We start from the raw sequence: 17,449 nt of genomic DNA on the forward strand, positions 1-17,449 counted from the left end.
ATCTCCTTGTGAGAATGATACGCGACCGAGGCCCCCAAGCCTAAGAAAGTACGTGTGTGGAGTGGTGCCTACGGAACGCCATGGAGAGAGGGGCGCGAATGGAGGGGCTAAAGAAAAAAAAATTTCAATACTTTCGATGGCGGGGTAACTTGCAGCACAATGTGAGACGAAAATCCGGGAGCTGTGTCCTTGCTGTCCCCCCTGTCCTCAGAGATGGATGCCCATGTCCGTGACCGACGCGGCATAGAATAGGCTGCTGTACAAAATATAACAGGTTCTTTTGCGCTGGACCAAGCATGGTCTGGCCCTGGTCGAAAGTTGGACCTATGCTACCTTGTTGCATGTGTCCACAAGGTCCAATTTGTTGACGTCTGTTGAAGTTTAGTCTAGGAGCAGGCCCGATGATACTACACGACGCTGGGCGACAATTGAGGTCGAAAAGAGCCCACATAGGACGCCGCACACCAAACCTAGATGATCCACCCCTGGCGAGAGGAAGAAGCAAAAAAAATGAAAATATGGAGTTCGCAGAGAAGAAGTAAAATTGGCCGCTCTACTCGCCGCATAAAAACACTAGCAGCGCGCAGAATAATATGAGCGGTGGGATTGGCATGCAGCGCCGAGCTGACGAGTACCCGGCATGTACCTGTGGGATCTGATGGTAAAAATACATTTCTGATAATGCTGGGATTCCTGCTGTGGCCAAACGGCAGCCAGCACAGCCTTCTTCCCCTCCATTATCTGCGAAGTAGCTTGGAGGGGTAATGGTGCTTTGATGATGGAAAAGCGTAATACAAAAACGGATGGATAAGTCGAAATCTCAGACGAGCTGCGGCCTTCATTCCACACCGCATTACTCACACATAAGCGCCGGTGACTCTTGAGTCTCTGGGTGGTTGGTGTTCCTGAGGGACTGAGCTACTTCGTAAACTTATATTCATGTGATGTCCTCTCGCGGCAAGAGGACCCGAAGCTGTTTGAGTTTTGTTCTTTGGTCGGATCAGATGTCAAACAGCCGTTGATTCCCCCGAGGGTTTTCGCATCAATGATGTTGTGGGATGGAGATGATAGGCTTGTTGGGTCGCCAAGTTCCATCTAGGTCTGCTCGTACCCAACTGGCCTTAGAGTTGTTCTGGAAATCAGTGTCTTGGCCCGTGACAGGGCGGTACTTCAGAACAAACACAAGGCAGCATTGATCCATCTCCCCTCAATACAATAAAACATATATTACGCATTCATGGAGATCACATCGGTTTATAAATTGGATTTTTGAGCTGTGATACCCTGGGGCTGGAGGGAAAAAAAAATTAAAAAGAAGAAAAAGAACAAGGCTCTAATTGAGGTGTGTAACTTGGTAAAGGATGGAGTCTGTCTCGAACCCGGGCCAATGCAGTAGCAAATGATGATGGCTCTAGCTATCACTCTTCAAAGCTGGAAGATAACGAGAAAGGATCGACGAAGACATCAATTGATGGCAGGAATAGCTCCAGGGTCGAGGCTTTGCGGGCTCTGAGCATTTCCCAAACGTCGCCAGATGCCAGCTGTATGACACTGGAGCTAAGACCGTGGCACCTTGTCCAATCGAATCACGTGACTTTGTCAACCGCCCCTATCGAGCATCTCAGACGTCCAAGCTCGCAACGTGGTTCGAAGGGGGGATACTATACACGCACACTTCACGTCCTAACCTACCGATCCCCGACGCCGTAGACGAGGACCCCAATCCCAAACTCGCCCACCATGAGCTACGGCAAGAAAGACGAAGACGCCGATTTAGGCCTCGTCAAGGTCGATCGGACCCAGGTCTTCCAAGAGGGTATGTGGCCCAAAATCGACGCCTAAAGGCGGTGATGCTGCGGTCCATCACCGGTATACACCAGAGAGAAGCAGAACCAATAGCTAACTTGACCACCCCAAACAGCGCGGTTGTTTAACAGTTCCCCGATACAACCTCGGAAATGTCGTATCCTCCTTACCAAGATCGCACTCCTCCTGTACACGGGGGAGAAGTTCCCCACAAATGAAGCTACCACGCTCTTCTTTGGCATCTCGAAGCTATTCCAGAATAAGGATCCCAGCTTGCGACAAATGGTCCACCTAATCATCAAGGAGCTTGCCAACTCCGCCGAAGACATAATCATGGTCACCAGCACCATCATGAAGGATACTGGCGGCAGCGCCGAGTCCATCTACCGACCTAATGCCATTCGAGCTCTGTGCCGCATTATCGATGTGAGTGCCGTGCTATATATCCCGGGTGTAGTCGATTGCAGACCTTTAGGTTTGATATATTAGAGCTAATGTAGGTTTTCTTGTATCTAGGCTACCACCGTGCAATCGATTGAGCGAGTAATGAAGACGGCAATCGTGGATAAGAACCCATCGGTATCTTCCGCTGCCCTCGTATCCTCCTATCACCTTCTCCCCATTGCCAGGGATGTCGTTAAGCGATGGCAAAGCGAGACCCAAGAGGCTGCAGCCTCGACGAAGTCCTCGGGGGGCTTTTCCCTAGGCTTCTCTGGCAGCCAGATGCCTGCCAACAACTCGACTATGACGCAATACCATGCCATTGGACTCCTCTACCAGATGCGCATGCACGACAGGATGGCGCTCGTCAAGATGGTGCAGCAGTTTGGAGTTGCTGGTGCCGTCAAGAGCGCCGCTGCGGTTGTCATGCTCGTCCGGTTAGCGGCCCAGCTCGCCGAGGAGGATGCCTCGCTGAGGAAGCCCATGATGCAGCTTCTCGACGGGTGGCTGAGGCACAAGTCGGAAATGGTCAACTTCGAGGCCGCCAAGGCCATCTGCGACATGCGAGACGTTACCGACAACGAGGTTGCGCAGGCCGTGCACGTCCTCCAGCTCTTCCTCACGTCGCCGCGCGCCGTTACCAAGTTTGCGGCGCTCCGCATCCTCCATAGCATCGCTTCGTTCAAGCCCAACGCCGTTAGCCCTTGCAACCCCGATATCGAGCTTTTGATCTCTAACAGCAACCGGTCAATTGCCACGTTTGCCATCACGACGCTCCTTAAGACGGGTAACGAGGCAAGCGTTGATCGATTGATGAAGCAGATTTCGGGCTTCATGTCGGAGATTACCGATGAGTTCAAGATCACCATCGTCGAGGCTATCCGAACCCTGTGTCTCAAGTTCCCGAGCAAGCAGGCTGGCATGCTCACGTTCCTCAGCAGCATCCTCCGCGATGATGGCGGCTACGAGTTCAAGAGGGCGGTCGTCGAGAGCATGTTTGACCTGATCAAGTTTATCCCCGACTCCAAGGAGGAGGCGTTAGCGCATCTATGCGAGTTTATCGAGGATTGCGAGTTCACGAAGCTGGCCGTCCGCATCCTTCACCTGATCGGGCTCGAGGGCCCCAAGACGGCTCACCCGACCAAGTATATCCGTTACATCTACAACCGAGTGGTTTTGGAGAACGCCATCGTCCGGGCGGCTGCGGTGACTGCGCTCGCCAAGTTTGGTGTTGGTCAGAAGGACCCCGAGGTCAAGAAGAGCGTGCGCGTGCTTCTTACTAGGTGCCTTGACGATGTCGATGACGAGGTCCGTGATCGGGCTGCGCTCAACCTTAGCCTCATGAAGGATGAGGAGGACGAGCTTGCGGAGAAGTTTGTCAAGAGCGGTACGTCTAATCAAGGAAGCAGAGTTTGTACCTTACGTGTGAGAGATTTCTTTTTTACTAACTAGCGCCTTCGTTACACAGACGACATGTTCTCCCTCCCATACTTTGAGAACCAACTCGTTCTTTACGTCACGTCGGACGAGAAATCTACGTTTGATTCTCCATTCGACATCTCCAAGATCCCCGTCGTCACACGCGAGCAAGCCGACGCCGAAGACAGGACAAAGAAGCTAACGGTGACCACGCCCTCACTCAAGCCTCCCAAGGTCGGCCCCACAAAGACCAGCGCCTCGGGAGCGGACGCCGGAGCGTCGGCCGCAGCTGCTTCTCAGCGCTACGCGCAAGAGCTCATGCAGATCCCCGAGATGCGCGAGTTCGGCAGTGTGCTCAAGTCGTCTCTCCCCGTCGAGCTCACGGAGGCCGAGACGGAATACGCCGTCAGCGTGGTCAAGCACGTGTTCAAGGAGCACATCGTCCTCCAATACGACGTCAAGAACACGCTCCCCGACACGGTGCTCGAGAACGTGTCGGTCGTGGCGACCCCGGCGGACGACGAGGAACTGGAGGAGGTCTTCATCATCCAGGCGGAGAAGCTGGCGACCGACGAGCCCGGCAAGGTGTACGTGGCGTTCCGCAAGGTCGAGGGCGAGGGCGCGCTCCCCGTCACGCAGTTCTCCAACGTGCTCAAGTTTACTAGCAAGGAGATCGACCCCGCCACGGGCGAACCCGAGGAGACGGGTTACGACGACGAGTATGAGGTTGCCGAGTTTGAGTTGGCGGGGAGCGATTATGTGGTGCCGACTTTTGCCAGCAACTTTAATCATATTTGGGAGCAGGTTGGTGCCGCGGGCGAGGAGGCGCAGGAGACTTTGCAGCTCAGCAGCGTCAAGAGCATATCAGGTAGGGCCCCTTTCTCTGTTGTTTCTTTGCTTTCCGCACCACAGATTACACGGATTATCTCATCCGAGAACCATGATCTTACTAACACGGTGGGAAACCCCAAAACTACAGATGCTACGGAACAACTCATCAAGGCGCTCTCCCTACAAGCGCTCGAGGGTACAGACGTGCCCGTCAACCAGACCACGCACACTTTGAAGCTCCTGGGCAAGACGGTGAATGGAGGAAGGGTCATCAGCAGCATCAGGATGGCGTACTCGGCCAAGTCTGGAGTCACGATGAAGATTGTGGTAAGGGCCGAGGAGGAGGACGTGGCTGCGTTGGTTATCGCTTCGGTGGCTTAATTGTGTTAGAAACAAACACCGCTGGGAAGATGTTACAAAAATCGTGGGCGATTATTGGGGGGAGGGAGATGGGGGCACAGATTGGACTGGCGTTCTTTTTTGCCTTGTTTTCTTGTTTTTATGAGAGAACGAATATAAATGAGCATTTCTCTTTTTCTTCCGACTTCTTGCACTCTTCTCTTCTGTTTGCCGTTTGGCGTGGTCGTCCTTTGCCTTCGGTCGAGGTCAGAGCAAGACGACAGATTTGATGTTGGCGTTTCCGTAGTGCGTAGTGCAGTGTGTAGTGTGTAGTGTTTCGTACTGTGTACAGTTCTAGGAACGCTGTCCGAAAGTCCGATATCGAGCGAGGCTTGGCTCGAGATCAAGTGTGGCTGCCTGCGTCAGTTGGGGGTTAATAAAAATGTCGGCGATCTACCTCTGTACTGCGGAAAATAGCCTTCGTACGATAATCATTCTCTGGAATGCATGATGTCTTCGAAGCTAATCAGAGAGAGATGGTGGCCCACGAGAACAATTTCGGACTTTTGAGCCAAGACCGAGATTCGGACCATCAAGGCGCACCGGGGTCATCATGTCAAGCCACCCGACTGACAACACGTTTTCACCGTTTTATGGGCGAAGAGGAACTGACAGCGGACACTATGAAGCACTGCAACGGCGGTGAAGTCTTCTGAAGTTTGTAGTGATGAAAATCATGAGCTTCGGGTAGATTATCGTGCACGGACGAGATGTTGCCTGGTCCGACGTTTGCCATAATAATCTACCTTTGCACGAAGGTATAGTTTTAGCATTGAAGGAAGCGGTCTCTCTAAGAAGAAGCACGTCCTTGTCAGAACAGGAGGGCGGATGAACGGGTAGAACCAACGGCCCGAGTCAAACAAGGGTTTCCCACCATAAGTCACCATAAGTCACCCCCATGCTGCAAACACCATCGACCCAACAGTCCAGCCCAGCCAGGCGTTCAAGAGGGCCAGATCAGCACATCATTGGTTCCTGGCTACCGACATGACCTATGTCATACCTGCACCACACTGGAAAAGTATGCGTAGGCACAAGGATTCCGAGATGGATGGTATCACCAATCTGTAGTGTAGTGTGTAAACTAAGCTCTGGGAGACTGTGACAGATTCTGCAGCGCGTGACATCTTGTCTTGTTAGGACAGAAAGGGAAGAAAAAAGGCATGATGCACATGTTGGTCGCGTGGGCGCAAGAGCCAGAACTTCATCCCCAGAAAGGGGCAACGGGGGAAATGAACGAGAGAAGATGACGATACGATACATCCCGCTTGTACCCTCCCTCCTCCCTCCACACGCGGGTTGTGTGTGGACGCGACCCTGGTCGAAATCTTGCAATCTTTGGCCAGATCGTCATAAAAAAAAGATTGGCGCAGGAAATTTACACACCTCCCTTTTCCAGGAATTTTTCTTTTCTGCTTTCGCTCTGCAGGTATTTTTCGGCATCATCGATCTCGGCATCATCCACTGCTTTCGGGAGACCCAAGGAAGAGTCAAGTCCACTTCGGTCTTTCTCCTGCATCGCACCTTCCGCAGGCTTCTAGTCCCCACTTCACCGCTTTCGAGTTTCTTTCTTTCTTTTTTTTCCGCCTCCTTTTTTAATAGCATTTTTTTTCTTCCCCGGCGTCCTGTGTTGTTTCTCTACCCGTCCGAGATCCCACATCGAATCTCGCGTTCGTTCCCGGCTACCTCTTGTCGCGAAACGTTGGCTTTCATAAACAACAGCAACCCTTAACAAAGGACTCGAATCTTACGGTTCCTGATTGATGCGACGCATTTCCCGGTCGAGCTCGAAAGCCACTCCGCCGTCTCCGAGATCAGATCCGCTAAACTCAATCTTTGTCGGCCCAATAGCTCTAGCTTCCAAACAGAAACCCAATAAAAAGGACCTAGACACCGTTTCCAAACAATCGAGTTGACACGAACGGGCAACCGAAAACCACCTCCAAAATGGCCTACCTACGCAGCCAACACCTCCCCAACCTCAAACAATACAAATACTCTGGCGTCGACCGGTCTCTGACCTCCAAGTACATCCTCAAGCCCTTCTACACCCATGTCGTCATCAAGCTCTTCCCCATGAGCATGGCTCCCAACCTCATCACCCTGACCGGCTTCATGTTCGTCGTCGCCAACTTCCTTACGCTGCTCTGGTACAACCCTTCGCTTGACCAGGATTGTCCGCCGTGGGTGTATTATTCGTGGGCGTTGGGCTTGTTCTTGTATCAGACTTTTGATGCTGTGGATGGTGCGCAGGCGTGAGTTTTTTCCCTTTTTCTGTCTCTCTCTCCCCGGCGTGTTGGCGCAATGCTCGAGTCGGAGGGTGTTCTTTGACTAACAACGACGTGATGTGGCACAGTCGACGAACGAAACAGAGCGGTCCCCTGGGCGAATTGTTCGATCATGGCGTCGACGCGCTTAATACCTGTCTCGAGGTTCTCATCTTCGCCGGGTCGCAAAATATGGGTCAGAGCTGGTACACCGTAGCCACCCTCTTTGCCTGTAAGCTCTCCACCAGATTTCCTTACCCCCGTTTTCCAAGCTCGGGCTCTTTTTACCCCGGATACACACAGCAGAGAAAACTAACAATCTCTCCTCCCAGCCCTGCAAACCTTTTACGTCCAAACCTGGGACGAATACCACACCAAGACCCTAACCCTCGGCATCGTCAACGGCCCCGTCGAAGGCATCCTCCTCCTCGTCGGCGTCTACGCCCTCACCGGCTACAAAGGCGGAGCCTCCTTCTGGCAACAACCCATGCTCCCCACCCTCGGCCTCTCCTCCACCGCCCTGCCTCTCCCCGAATGGCTCTACAACCTCTCCTTCACCGAGTGGTACATGGTGCAAGGCGCCGTCGTGCTCGTCTGGAACACCCTCGAGTCCGCCCAAAACGTCATCCGCGCCCGTCGCGCCCGCGGCGACAAATCCCGCGGCGCCCTCCTCGGCCTCTTCCCCTTCTTCGCCATCTGGTCCCTCGTCGTTTCCTACCTCTATCTCCAGCCCACCATTCGGACGAACCACCTCGTGCCCTTCGCCGTGTTCGCCGGCGTCGTTAACGCGTACTCGGTTGGGCAGATGATTACGGCTCATCTCGTCCTCCTCAAGTTCCCCTACTTCAACGTTCTGGGCCTCCCGCTGCTCTTCGGCGTCGTCGATAGTCTGGGCCCGCTTCTCCAGGCCCATTTCGGCTTCGGGTGGCCGAGCGCGTTGGGCGGTGGCGTTTACCAGGTTGCTTTTATGTTTTGCATGCTGGGCATGGCCATTGGCGTCTACGGATCTTTCGTCGTCGATGTCATCGTTACGCTGTGTGATTATTTGGATATTTGGTGCTTGACTATTAAGCACCCCATCACCGAGGGTCGCATTCCTACGAATGAGAAGAAGAAGGAGGAGAAGGCGGCGTAAGTACGAAAAAAAGAAAAAGGCGAAGATCAGAAAAACCTTGAGGGGGAGAGAAGGAAGGGTGATGGAGGAAGAGAGTCTTGCTTCTTCTGGATAAAGGCGCCCCGGTATATATAACTAATCTGTTGCGGGAATGGGAAACGAACGGTGTATGGGCATGGACAAGGATGGGAGGACGATGTCGACGATTCTGTTCCGCGGTACATAACGCTACGAGTAACATGTCGGGCAAAAGACACGACGATGGGAGGAGGGCAGGGATCAAGTTCAACACGACGAAAGAAAGCGGCCCAAACGGGGTGGAACCGCCATGAATGCGTTTCGCTGGGAGATATAACTTATTTTTTTTTTCCCTCTTTTCTCCTGTATATGCATATTACAGAACCATCTTATATATATCCCCATAGACGGAGTTGGAGGCGCAGAAACTATGGTATTTTTGTTCTTCGAGACGAATAAAGGAGAGACGGGGCGGGCAGCTTTATTTACATGGGTTTACTTCACTCTAGAATTATTTTCTTCCTCTTCTTTTTCCTCCTTTATACCCCCTTTCTTCATGTTTTTAGCTCCCTTATTAGACAGATTCAAGATGGGACAAAGTGTCCAAGTCCAAGTATAGTGAAGAAAAACCATTGTTGTTCCGATCTTCAACGTCGAGCCTCACTCAACCCTTTAGGCTGTCACTTATCCAACTCTTTGCTCTCTGGGCCAACTTGATCCAGGAGTCGGCGGCTCAGATATGTATATTAAGCGCGACAAGCGATGGACTGATGCCGAGAATCGTAAACTCGAGCTTGGGGGGTATCGTGAACATTGAGAAGTTTCACTTCTCCCCGAGCCCGAAACTGGAACCTTAGCCCTTCGTCCTCTCTCTCCCCACTGATTTTTCACTACTCTAGACGTTCTAGGATGGGCAAATAGATGCGCCTATATATCAACCCACGAATGAACAGAAAGGGAAAACAGGTATACATGCCGAACACAGCCAATATGGATTCTCCTCCCTTCCCAGTATCCCGTGCGCCCATCAAGCTTCACGAGGGCTAAAAGAAAAACAACTACGAAGCAGGGAGGGTGCAAGGGGGTGGAAGAGAGAAGAAGTACAATACTCCTGTTTCTTATAGTATTCCTTCTTCTTCTTCTTCTTCTTCTTCTTCTTCTGGGAAGAGAATGACCCATATGTTTCGACGAGAAGAGTCGGTCACCTAGAAAGTGAGGGTCAATGATAGAAGTCGAGTCGAGGATAAGCAAAAGCGAAGTGAGGAAGCGGTAGCAGGCCCAATGTCTTGATTCTTACGAACTCTCTTTTCTTTCCTGTGTCATGCATGCCCAAGACCGTCTTCGCCAGTAATAATAGAAGACCAAAGCACGTCAACAAGAGAGAAGAACCAGAGAACCAAACAATGATATAAAGATATAAAACTAAAGCCTCCACTCCAGAAGCACAACATTAAAAGGTATTAACACCCAGACAGCGAAACCCAACCCACTCAGTAACGCCCCATAAACATGTTTGTTCTTGCCATCCCGAAAAGAAAGAATAATACACGATATCAAACAAAGTACCGAGTTCGGTAATAACCCCGTTTTCCTAACCCCCCGGTTTCCATTTCCCCGTCCGTTAAGTTGGTTTGCGTCTTTTCTCTTTTTTAAAAAAACTTCGACATGGCTGTGCTAAGGTCGATGAAATCGACGGGTTTGGTGATATAATCGCTGAACCCCGCAGCCAAACACTTCTCTTGAACATCCGACATGACGTTGGCCGAGAGCGCAATAATGGGCATCTTGGCCCTGTTACCCTTTAGCTTCTCCCAGTCCCGGACTTCGCGACACGCTTGATAACCGTCTTTTCGAGGCATGTGTAGGTCGCACTGAAGGTAGCAAAGTTAGAAACCCAGTACAAGCAGAAGATCAAGGAAAAAGGGAAAGGGGGTGGACCTACCAAAATAAGAGAGTAGTACCCGTAGGGCCTCGAAAATACCATGTCGACACAGTCCAGTCCATCCGTCGCAATGTCGACTCCGACACCGACCTTCTTGAGGTACTTGGTGAGAACTTTCTGATTCACCGGGTTATCCTCCACAAGCAGCACCCGGTACCCCTTGTTGCCCATGCGCTTCTCGATCTCCAGGTAGCTAGCCTTTTGGCTTTCGACCATCTGCTGCGCCGTCGACCGGTTTCGGTCGATGCTCAGATCACGCACCTTGTCAGGGTCGAAAATGACTGCGAATCGAGAAGGTTTAACAGGCTTGTAGATAAATGTGATTTGTTTTTCGCTAATCAGCTTTTCGCACGCCGTGCCTGACGCCAGCTTGATCACCTGCTGGCGCTGTACCGTATCCGAGAGAACTAGGATGATGACGCCCTGTCGGTTTGGCAACTTTGTCGTCTGTTCTATGAGCGCTATCACCTCCTCCGGCGTGGGTAGGTTGAGAACGATGTGAGTGAATGGCGGTCCATTCTCCGAGTTGATCAGCTTCCGAGCCTCGTCGGCCGAGTCCAGAGCCTTAATCCGGCAAGGCACGTCCCTGGGCAGCGTCGTGGCAATGTGCTGGCTCGTAGCCTCCCTGCTGTGCGTCTGGGGGCACACGATAAGAATAGAATAGACGGGTGGGCGCGGGTCAGAAACCATCTCCGGAGGACTCCCCTCGCATGGGTTTGGTAGTACTACCTGCGATAGATCGTGTCCGGTTGCTTTTGCTGCTTCGCTGAGACGCACTAGACCCGCCTTGATAGATGGCACGGATGACCCTCCCGTGAGCGTGGATAAGCCGGATTGAGCTGAAGAGACATTGGAGCTGTCACTAGATTGAGGGCCCGAAGAAGTAGTCGAAGTCAAGCCCGCATCGGCGTCTGGGTTGTTGCGAGACGACACACGCGTTTTGGGGGGCTGTTGTTGTTGTGGTTCTTGTTGTTGTTGCGGCGCGCTAATAGCTGACATTGGAGGAATTGTGTTGTCTTCATGGCAGTCATGGTCTGCTGGGATTGATGATGGGCTTGGTTGTAGCTCTGGATAATCCTCTTCCGTCGGCAGACCAAATTTCGCCGTGAAGGTAAAGGTGGAGCCCTTGCCCGGGACTGCAGTGCCTTCCATCTTACCGCCATGAAGCTCGACAAGTTGTCTCGAGATCACGAGGCCTAGTCCGCTGCCGCCGTGCTGGCGCGTACTGCTGCCATCGATCTGGCTGAATGGCTTGAAAATGAGCTCGGCCTCTTCCTTCGTGAACCCTCTGCCCGTGTCAACGATGGCAAACTCGAGCTTGATCTCGTTCGATGCAAGGCCGGAAGCGTCATTTCCGCGATAAACCTTGCACCGACTAAACACCTCGCCTTCGGACGTGAACTTGATTGCGTTGCCGATGACGTTGAGGAGAACCTGTCGGATTCGGATTTTGTCGCCCTTGACATAGGCAGGGACGTCCTCATCCACGATGTAATTAAGCTCCAACCGCTTCGCAATCGCCATAGTAGATACCAATTCATTGACGTCCTCAATCAGAGCTCGAGTATGGAACCATTCAAATTTGAGCTTCATCATGCCCGCCGCGACTTTGGATAGGTCTAGGATATCGTTGATAATCATGAGAAGGCTGTTGGCACTGGTCTGGATGGTGTTTGTGTAGTCCCTTTGCTCCTCGTCGAGTTCGGTGTCTTGCAAAAAGCTCACCATGCCAGAGATTCCAATGAGTGGCGTTCTGATCTCGTGTGACATATTGCTGAGGAATCGGCTCTTCGACTCCATCGCTTCCTTCAGCTTAGCCTCCAAGAGTTTATGATCGTTGATGTCCGTCGCAGAACCAAAGTACGAGTTCGCGCCGTCGCCAAAGTCGACATTGTCAATCTCGACACAGCGGACAAGATGCCACCGATATTCCCCAGACTTCGACCGAAGTCGGACTTCTGTCGTGTATGATAGTCTTCCGTTACTATCTCTCGCGACTTTGATGACTCCCTTTCTCGCCAATTCATTCAAGTCAGACGCCGAAGCTGACTCAAGGTTGTTTTCATCCTTTCCCTGACCGATGCGGCCATTCAGATGCAAGTTGGTGATGTCGTCGGGATTGAGTCCGGTATCGACGTGCCCCGAGATGTGACGCAAGAAGGCCGTCGCGCTGCCAGTGAAGGCTATTGGATCCTGAGGAATGTTTAGCTTCTTCTCCGGGCTCTTCTGCGGGGATTTCGGTTGCGACTCGGAAGGAATATGGCATTTAGCGAGATCTTCAGGGTGAACATATTCCATAAATCCCAGGCCCAGAGAATCCTCAAAGCTTTGGCCTGTATAAGACATCCACTGCTCGTTCGCCGAGGTGATACCCGAATTGTCCGTGGCTGTGAAGATGATCTGGGGAATAAGGTTGGCCAGCAGCTTATGCTTGGCTTCCGATGCCGCGAGCTGTTCTTGCCTCGCCGCCTTGATTTCGGCTATTCGCTGATCGTGGATGTCCATGTATGATCCAAGGAAATGGTGGATCACGCCACGCTTGTCTCGAGACGCAACGGCTCTCGCGTAAAACCAACGATACGCCCCATCGAACCTCCGGATACGGACAACTCTGGAAAACTGTTCACCAGTGCGTAAGCAATGGCTCCATGCCTTGAGATAGTCATGTCGGTCCTCCTCGTGGATACTACCCCACGGATCGGCAATCAGATCTCCAACAGACAATCCGCGGTAGGTTAGGTACCGGCTGCTAACCCAAACGACCTCCCCAGTCTGTGGAAGGGCAACGAATACATGGGCGGGAAGGGAATCAAGAATCAGTCCTTTCAGTCGATCCGACGGCGGAGGCATTTCGGCGTTGCTCGCGGAGACACCGCTCACCATCGAAGCGGTCCGGGACGGCATCGGCGGTTTCGACGTGATGGTGGAACTCGGTAGAAGAGAAGGAAACGTGGTTTCAAAGTCGGCTCCGTAAGAATGCAACCTCGTGTGGCGGTGTTTGGGAGGCGTTGTCTCTTGGGCTTTGGATGTCGTCGAGTCGGGTGCCCCGAGTACCGCATCGGCCGGTTTGCTATCAGAAGCAATGGAGTCCCCACGTTCTCTTGATAAGATAGATGTTGAGCCTGCGGCGGCGTCCTCGCCACTTCGGCGTCGACGATCTGTGGCTACCTTAGTTTCTAATAAGTCAGATCCTTGGGCGCTAGTTGTCGAGGATCCTCGAGGCCTCCGCTTCTCGGTTTCCCTTGACGTAATTGCAGTCTTGCCCCTGCGACCCGCGTTCGCAGACGCCAGCTCTACTCCAGGGACGATTGGAGGATGCTGCGCACGAAAGTAGTCATCCTCCGTCTCGGGGACCGGGCTCATTGTCATAGGGCCCTTGTCTGGCCTATCCGGCAAGTTCGCCTGGTCCACCACACCTGGAGTAACCATCGGAGAGCCTACTGCACTCCGCGAAATGGCCGAATAGTCACTAAGGCTGGTTATACTTCCTGCATGGGAGCTCTGAGTTTGAAGATCCTCCGGGCTCAAGTGGAGCATGGTAGCAAGGCTTGAAGGGATGGTAATGGGCCGTCCGTCGGATGTAACTGCCCCAAACCCGGGTGTCTGCGGCCTCCTCCTCTTCATGCCGGCAAGCTCCGTCTCTAAAGTAGAGTAATGCTGGCAAAGTGAAAACGACGTCGCGAGATGCATGGATAAATGGCCTAAAGAACGGCGTAGATTGGACGGATAGGGTATTACGGGGCTTAGGATTGAGAGGATGGCAACCGGCGTCGTTCGTCTGGGCGAAAACTCGCTCCCAGGGGCCGCATCACCGCCTAGGGTTGACGCCCAAACCTCCGGCCTCGGATTCGCGTTTGAGTCGGAGGGGAACGGTTGGTGAGGACGAGATAGGAGGACATGGTTTAACGGAATGTGTAGTACGGATGAGGAGTTATCGATGCCAATTGTTTCTGGCGGTGATATTGTCGAGTAATCCGGGGATGCCACTCCAGGATTAAAAGAATCTTCATCCACAACAGCATCTGCGAAAAATGGGTTCTCCTTTGGATCTGCTCGGACAGCGGGAGACGGAGCAGGTGACTGGGTCCAAGGGGACTGTGGTGCCTGTTCGTATTCCTCATATTTTGGTGATACCGGCCGGCGGTGGAGCTCCTCTTCAAACCGGGCTTTTAATCTCCCTGACCGAGCTCCCTCTCGTGATGATGTCACCTTTGATGGTTGTTGACCTGCAGAGGGACCACCGACGTCTGCTCGCCGAATTGATGAGTCCGACTGCCTTCTCTTCGCCGGATCCTTCTCATTTGGCGCCGAGACGGGCACATTGGGGGGCTCAGCAATATCAGGGTGCAGGTAGGGATATGTTCGAGTCAAGGCAATAACCTTCCCTCGCCCGAGAACTTTCGTCACACTCGCATTATCGATCAGAGGATCCGCTTCATAGTCGAGGGCCTGCAGAACTGGCAAGACCCGAGCCTTGGGCATCCTCCGCTGGCCTAGCGATGCCTCCCAGGTTGGTGTATCATCCCCATCGGCGGCAGCAAGTTGTTGCAGGGCCGACTTGCTCAGGGCGGGATGAGATGGTTCCTTAGCCGAGACCACCGACGGCATATAGCTCTTGCTTCGGGCTAATCCGCTCGGCCTCCTTGGGGGTTGGTCTTGTATGCCAGTCTGATCTTTAGATTCTTCAAAAGCCGTGAACGAATGGCGGCTGGAGAGAGTTGGCCGCAGTGGGGGTGCTTCGGAAACCTCGTCGGGGTGGGAGGGTAGGTCAGGCGCAACGTCGGCGGGGTCGGGCGTGTCCGAGACGCCGCCCGCACTTCTCTCCATGTAACCCATACTCAAGCCATCTTCTTGGTGTGCATTATAAGTAGCCCGTTGGCCCCATGGCACATTCTCAATGTCAGTAGTATCTGCAGGGACAGACAGGGTTACACGCTCAGCCTTGTAAACCTGTGTCATGATGTGGACAACAGTCTCCCACCAGGCATCAAGTCCAGGCTCCGCCGTGAGCATTAGCGATAGGTCAAAAAGATTCGGGGTAGGATACTCGGCTGCATGGCCCCGTGAGGCCTCCGGAGACATCGAGGGACCATCGGGATGGAAGACGAAAGGCGAAGGGGTCGCGTCGGATAAGCTAGGTAGGTCACGTTCGAGGAAAGGAAAATTGAAATGTGACAGTTTCAGAGGAGATTGGGACGAGGCGGGTGCCCATGAGGGCTTGGTAGAGTGTGAAGATTTTCGGGAAAAGGACTGCATGCGAGGGAAAGGATATGATGGTGTTGACGCGGTCAGACCGGGAGTGACCCCGCCACGGATTGTATTACCGGACTCCGTCGAGGTCGTCGTCAGGTTAGGATTCACCAATTCTTCGATGTGGGTTTCGGCGGTTTCTTCTTGAATCGGGGACACACGTTTCTTGTCGGACGCCCCGGCCATCGAGTTTATCGCAGACCTTTCCCTCATTTCCAAGTCCCGCGCCAGGCGCTTCCTATACTGAGTTAGCGGGCTTGGAGCGTCGGCCATCTCCCGGGAATATCGGTCCTGAAGCGAGTCTACGCTATTGGTCGGCATGTTAAGAGGCAGTTTCGCAGGTACCGTCGAAGATGGTACGTCATCTCGGAGATTGGACGGGCCTAGGTCTAAGGTCGAATCTATTATGCTCTCGGAAGACAGGCGGCTTCCGTCTCTAGACGAACTGGTGGCTGATGGAGGAAGATCCAGAGCATTGGGGGACGACGCGGGAAGACCGTGGATGGGCGCTAGGATTGGTGAGGTTTGCGACAGCGGCATATTACATCGAGAAGTCCCATTCTTTATATCCCCGTAGGATTCTCCATTTCGTGACAGCAGGATCGACGCGTTTGGATCGGAAGAAGACGGCAATGACGATGGTTCGGTAGGCTGTTGTCGTCGTCGAGGGAGAGTGGCAGTTGATTCTTTCCCGTTTGCGTCGAAGCAAGAGGAATGAGGTCTTACCATTACCTACCTCCGCTGGACCTCGAGAGAGCAGACCAGCTAAACCGTCCCAGGAAGCAGGCGCCAGAGACAGATATGCAGACTGCAAACCGGAGGTGAAAGGCAAGAGGTAGACGTCAGCAAGGACGGTCTATGAGGTGATGTGGTGGGGGGACGAAGCGTGGCGTCGAAGGAAGAAGTCGCAAATTGCAAGAGCATGCGATTGCGTCGCGATGATGGATGGACGAAGAAGTGGGATGGGAAAGGTATCTCCAAGGGCGAGGAGAGAAGAGGTTGGAAAACAGCAGGTACCAGTACGGTACGGGAACAGGAAACAAACCCGGACAAAGGCACTACTTCCAAGAATAGTAGAATGCACAGAATACACAGGGTTCTCTTAGTAGGGGGAAAGGAGTGCTGCTGGGTTGGAATGAGAAGGCGTCGTGTTTCGAGAAACAGCACTGGGTGTGAAGCAAGAACTGTGAGATGAGGAAGATCAGAGCAGGGCAGGGCAGGGCAGAGCAATCAATAACTTGGACAGACCAGTTCCAAACACAGCATGATCCAGATTCTCTTCTCTCTATCAGACAAGACAGGGAAGTCGACAACACTGAGCACTGCACTGTGGGACCTGTGGAAGAAGTTGCGGTGGGAACATTGAAGGGGAGTTTGGAGACTTGGAGTTTAGCTTGTCCACGTCCTTCCTTGTTCATCAATGACAGCGTGCCCGTCCCTTGCTACCGCTTGTACCTGAGTACCTGTTACCATCCGACCCTGAAAAACAGGTTATGACGTAGCCAGAGGAAAATTTGCAAGGCAGTTTCTAACACAATTCTCCACTTCGGGGGAACGTACTCGGTACTTGGGCCTAGACAGTGCATTTCTCGGTCTTATACGGCAACGCCCCACATGTTTTCGTGTTTCTTCACAAGGCAGGACAAGTGTTAATTCATATCCAAACTGTAGGTCTCCAGTACTTGTACCTTGGCACCTCATTTCTCTTCCTTGTCCACTTCGGAATTTACAAGGCCTATTCGGGTACGTACCCAGACAGTACCAATAACATGGACAGCCACCGTGTTGGATCGAGATTGGTGTTACGACGGATTAATCTTGTCCATAGACTCATTCACTCATCCTTCCGGATGGCGTCCGAAAAAAGAATGATCAGACGAGTGCCCGGCGTCTACAGTGTATCTTCCGACGGTATTATTCGTTCGATCGTTTAGGAATTGCGCAGAGCGGGGGATTGCGAGG

General features: G+C 52.8%; 3 protein-coding genes across 3 annotated transcripts; 2 read left to right on the forward strand and 1 right to left on the reverse strand.

Moving 5' to 3' along the window:
- Positions 1-1,740: 1,740 nt before the first annotated feature.
- Positions 1,741-4,878, forward strand: SAPIO_CDS5138 (putative coatomer subunit gamma; the record flags this gene model as incomplete). The annotated part of the gene is made up of 5 exons (XM_016787527.1): positions 1,741-1,816; positions 1,922-2,232; positions 2,323-3,634; positions 3,716-4,534; positions 4,646-4,878. 5 exons carry the CDS (start codon positions 1,741-1,743, stop codon positions 4,876-4,878), a joined length of 2,751 nt encoding a protein of 916 aa, XP_016642858.1.
- Positions 4,879-6,843: 1,965 nt separating this feature from the next.
- SAPIO_CDS5139 (putative CDP-alcohol phosphatidyltransferase class-I family protein C22A12.10) lies at positions 6,844-8,298 on the forward strand (the record flags this gene model as incomplete). Its single annotated transcript, XM_016787528.1, has 3 exons — positions 6,844-7,151; positions 7,253-7,395; positions 7,496-8,298. 3 exons carry the CDS (start codon positions 6,844-6,846, stop codon positions 8,296-8,298), a joined length of 1,254 nt encoding a protein of 417 aa, XP_016642859.1.
- A 1,646-nt stretch (positions 8,299-9,944) lies between these two features.
- On the reverse strand, positions 9,945-15,760 carry SAPIO_CDS5140 (Hsp90-like protein; the record flags this gene model as incomplete). Its single annotated transcript, XM_016787529.1, has 2 exons — positions 9,945-10,166; positions 10,238-15,760. The coding sequence occupies 2 exons, from the start codon at positions 15,758-15,760 to the stop codon at positions 9,945-9,947; spliced, it is 5,745 nt and encodes a 1,914-aa protein (XP_016642860.1).
- Positions 15,761-17,449: the final 1,689 nt, after the last annotated feature.

Source organism: Scedosporium apiospermum (assembly GCF_000732125.1).
Source record: "Scedosporium apiospermum strain IHEM 14462 chromosome Unknown SEQ_SAPIO_0097, whole genome shotgun sequence".
Lineage (NCBI taxonomy): Eukaryota > Fungi > Ascomycota > Sordariomycetes > Microascales > Microascaceae > Scedosporium > Scedosporium apiospermum.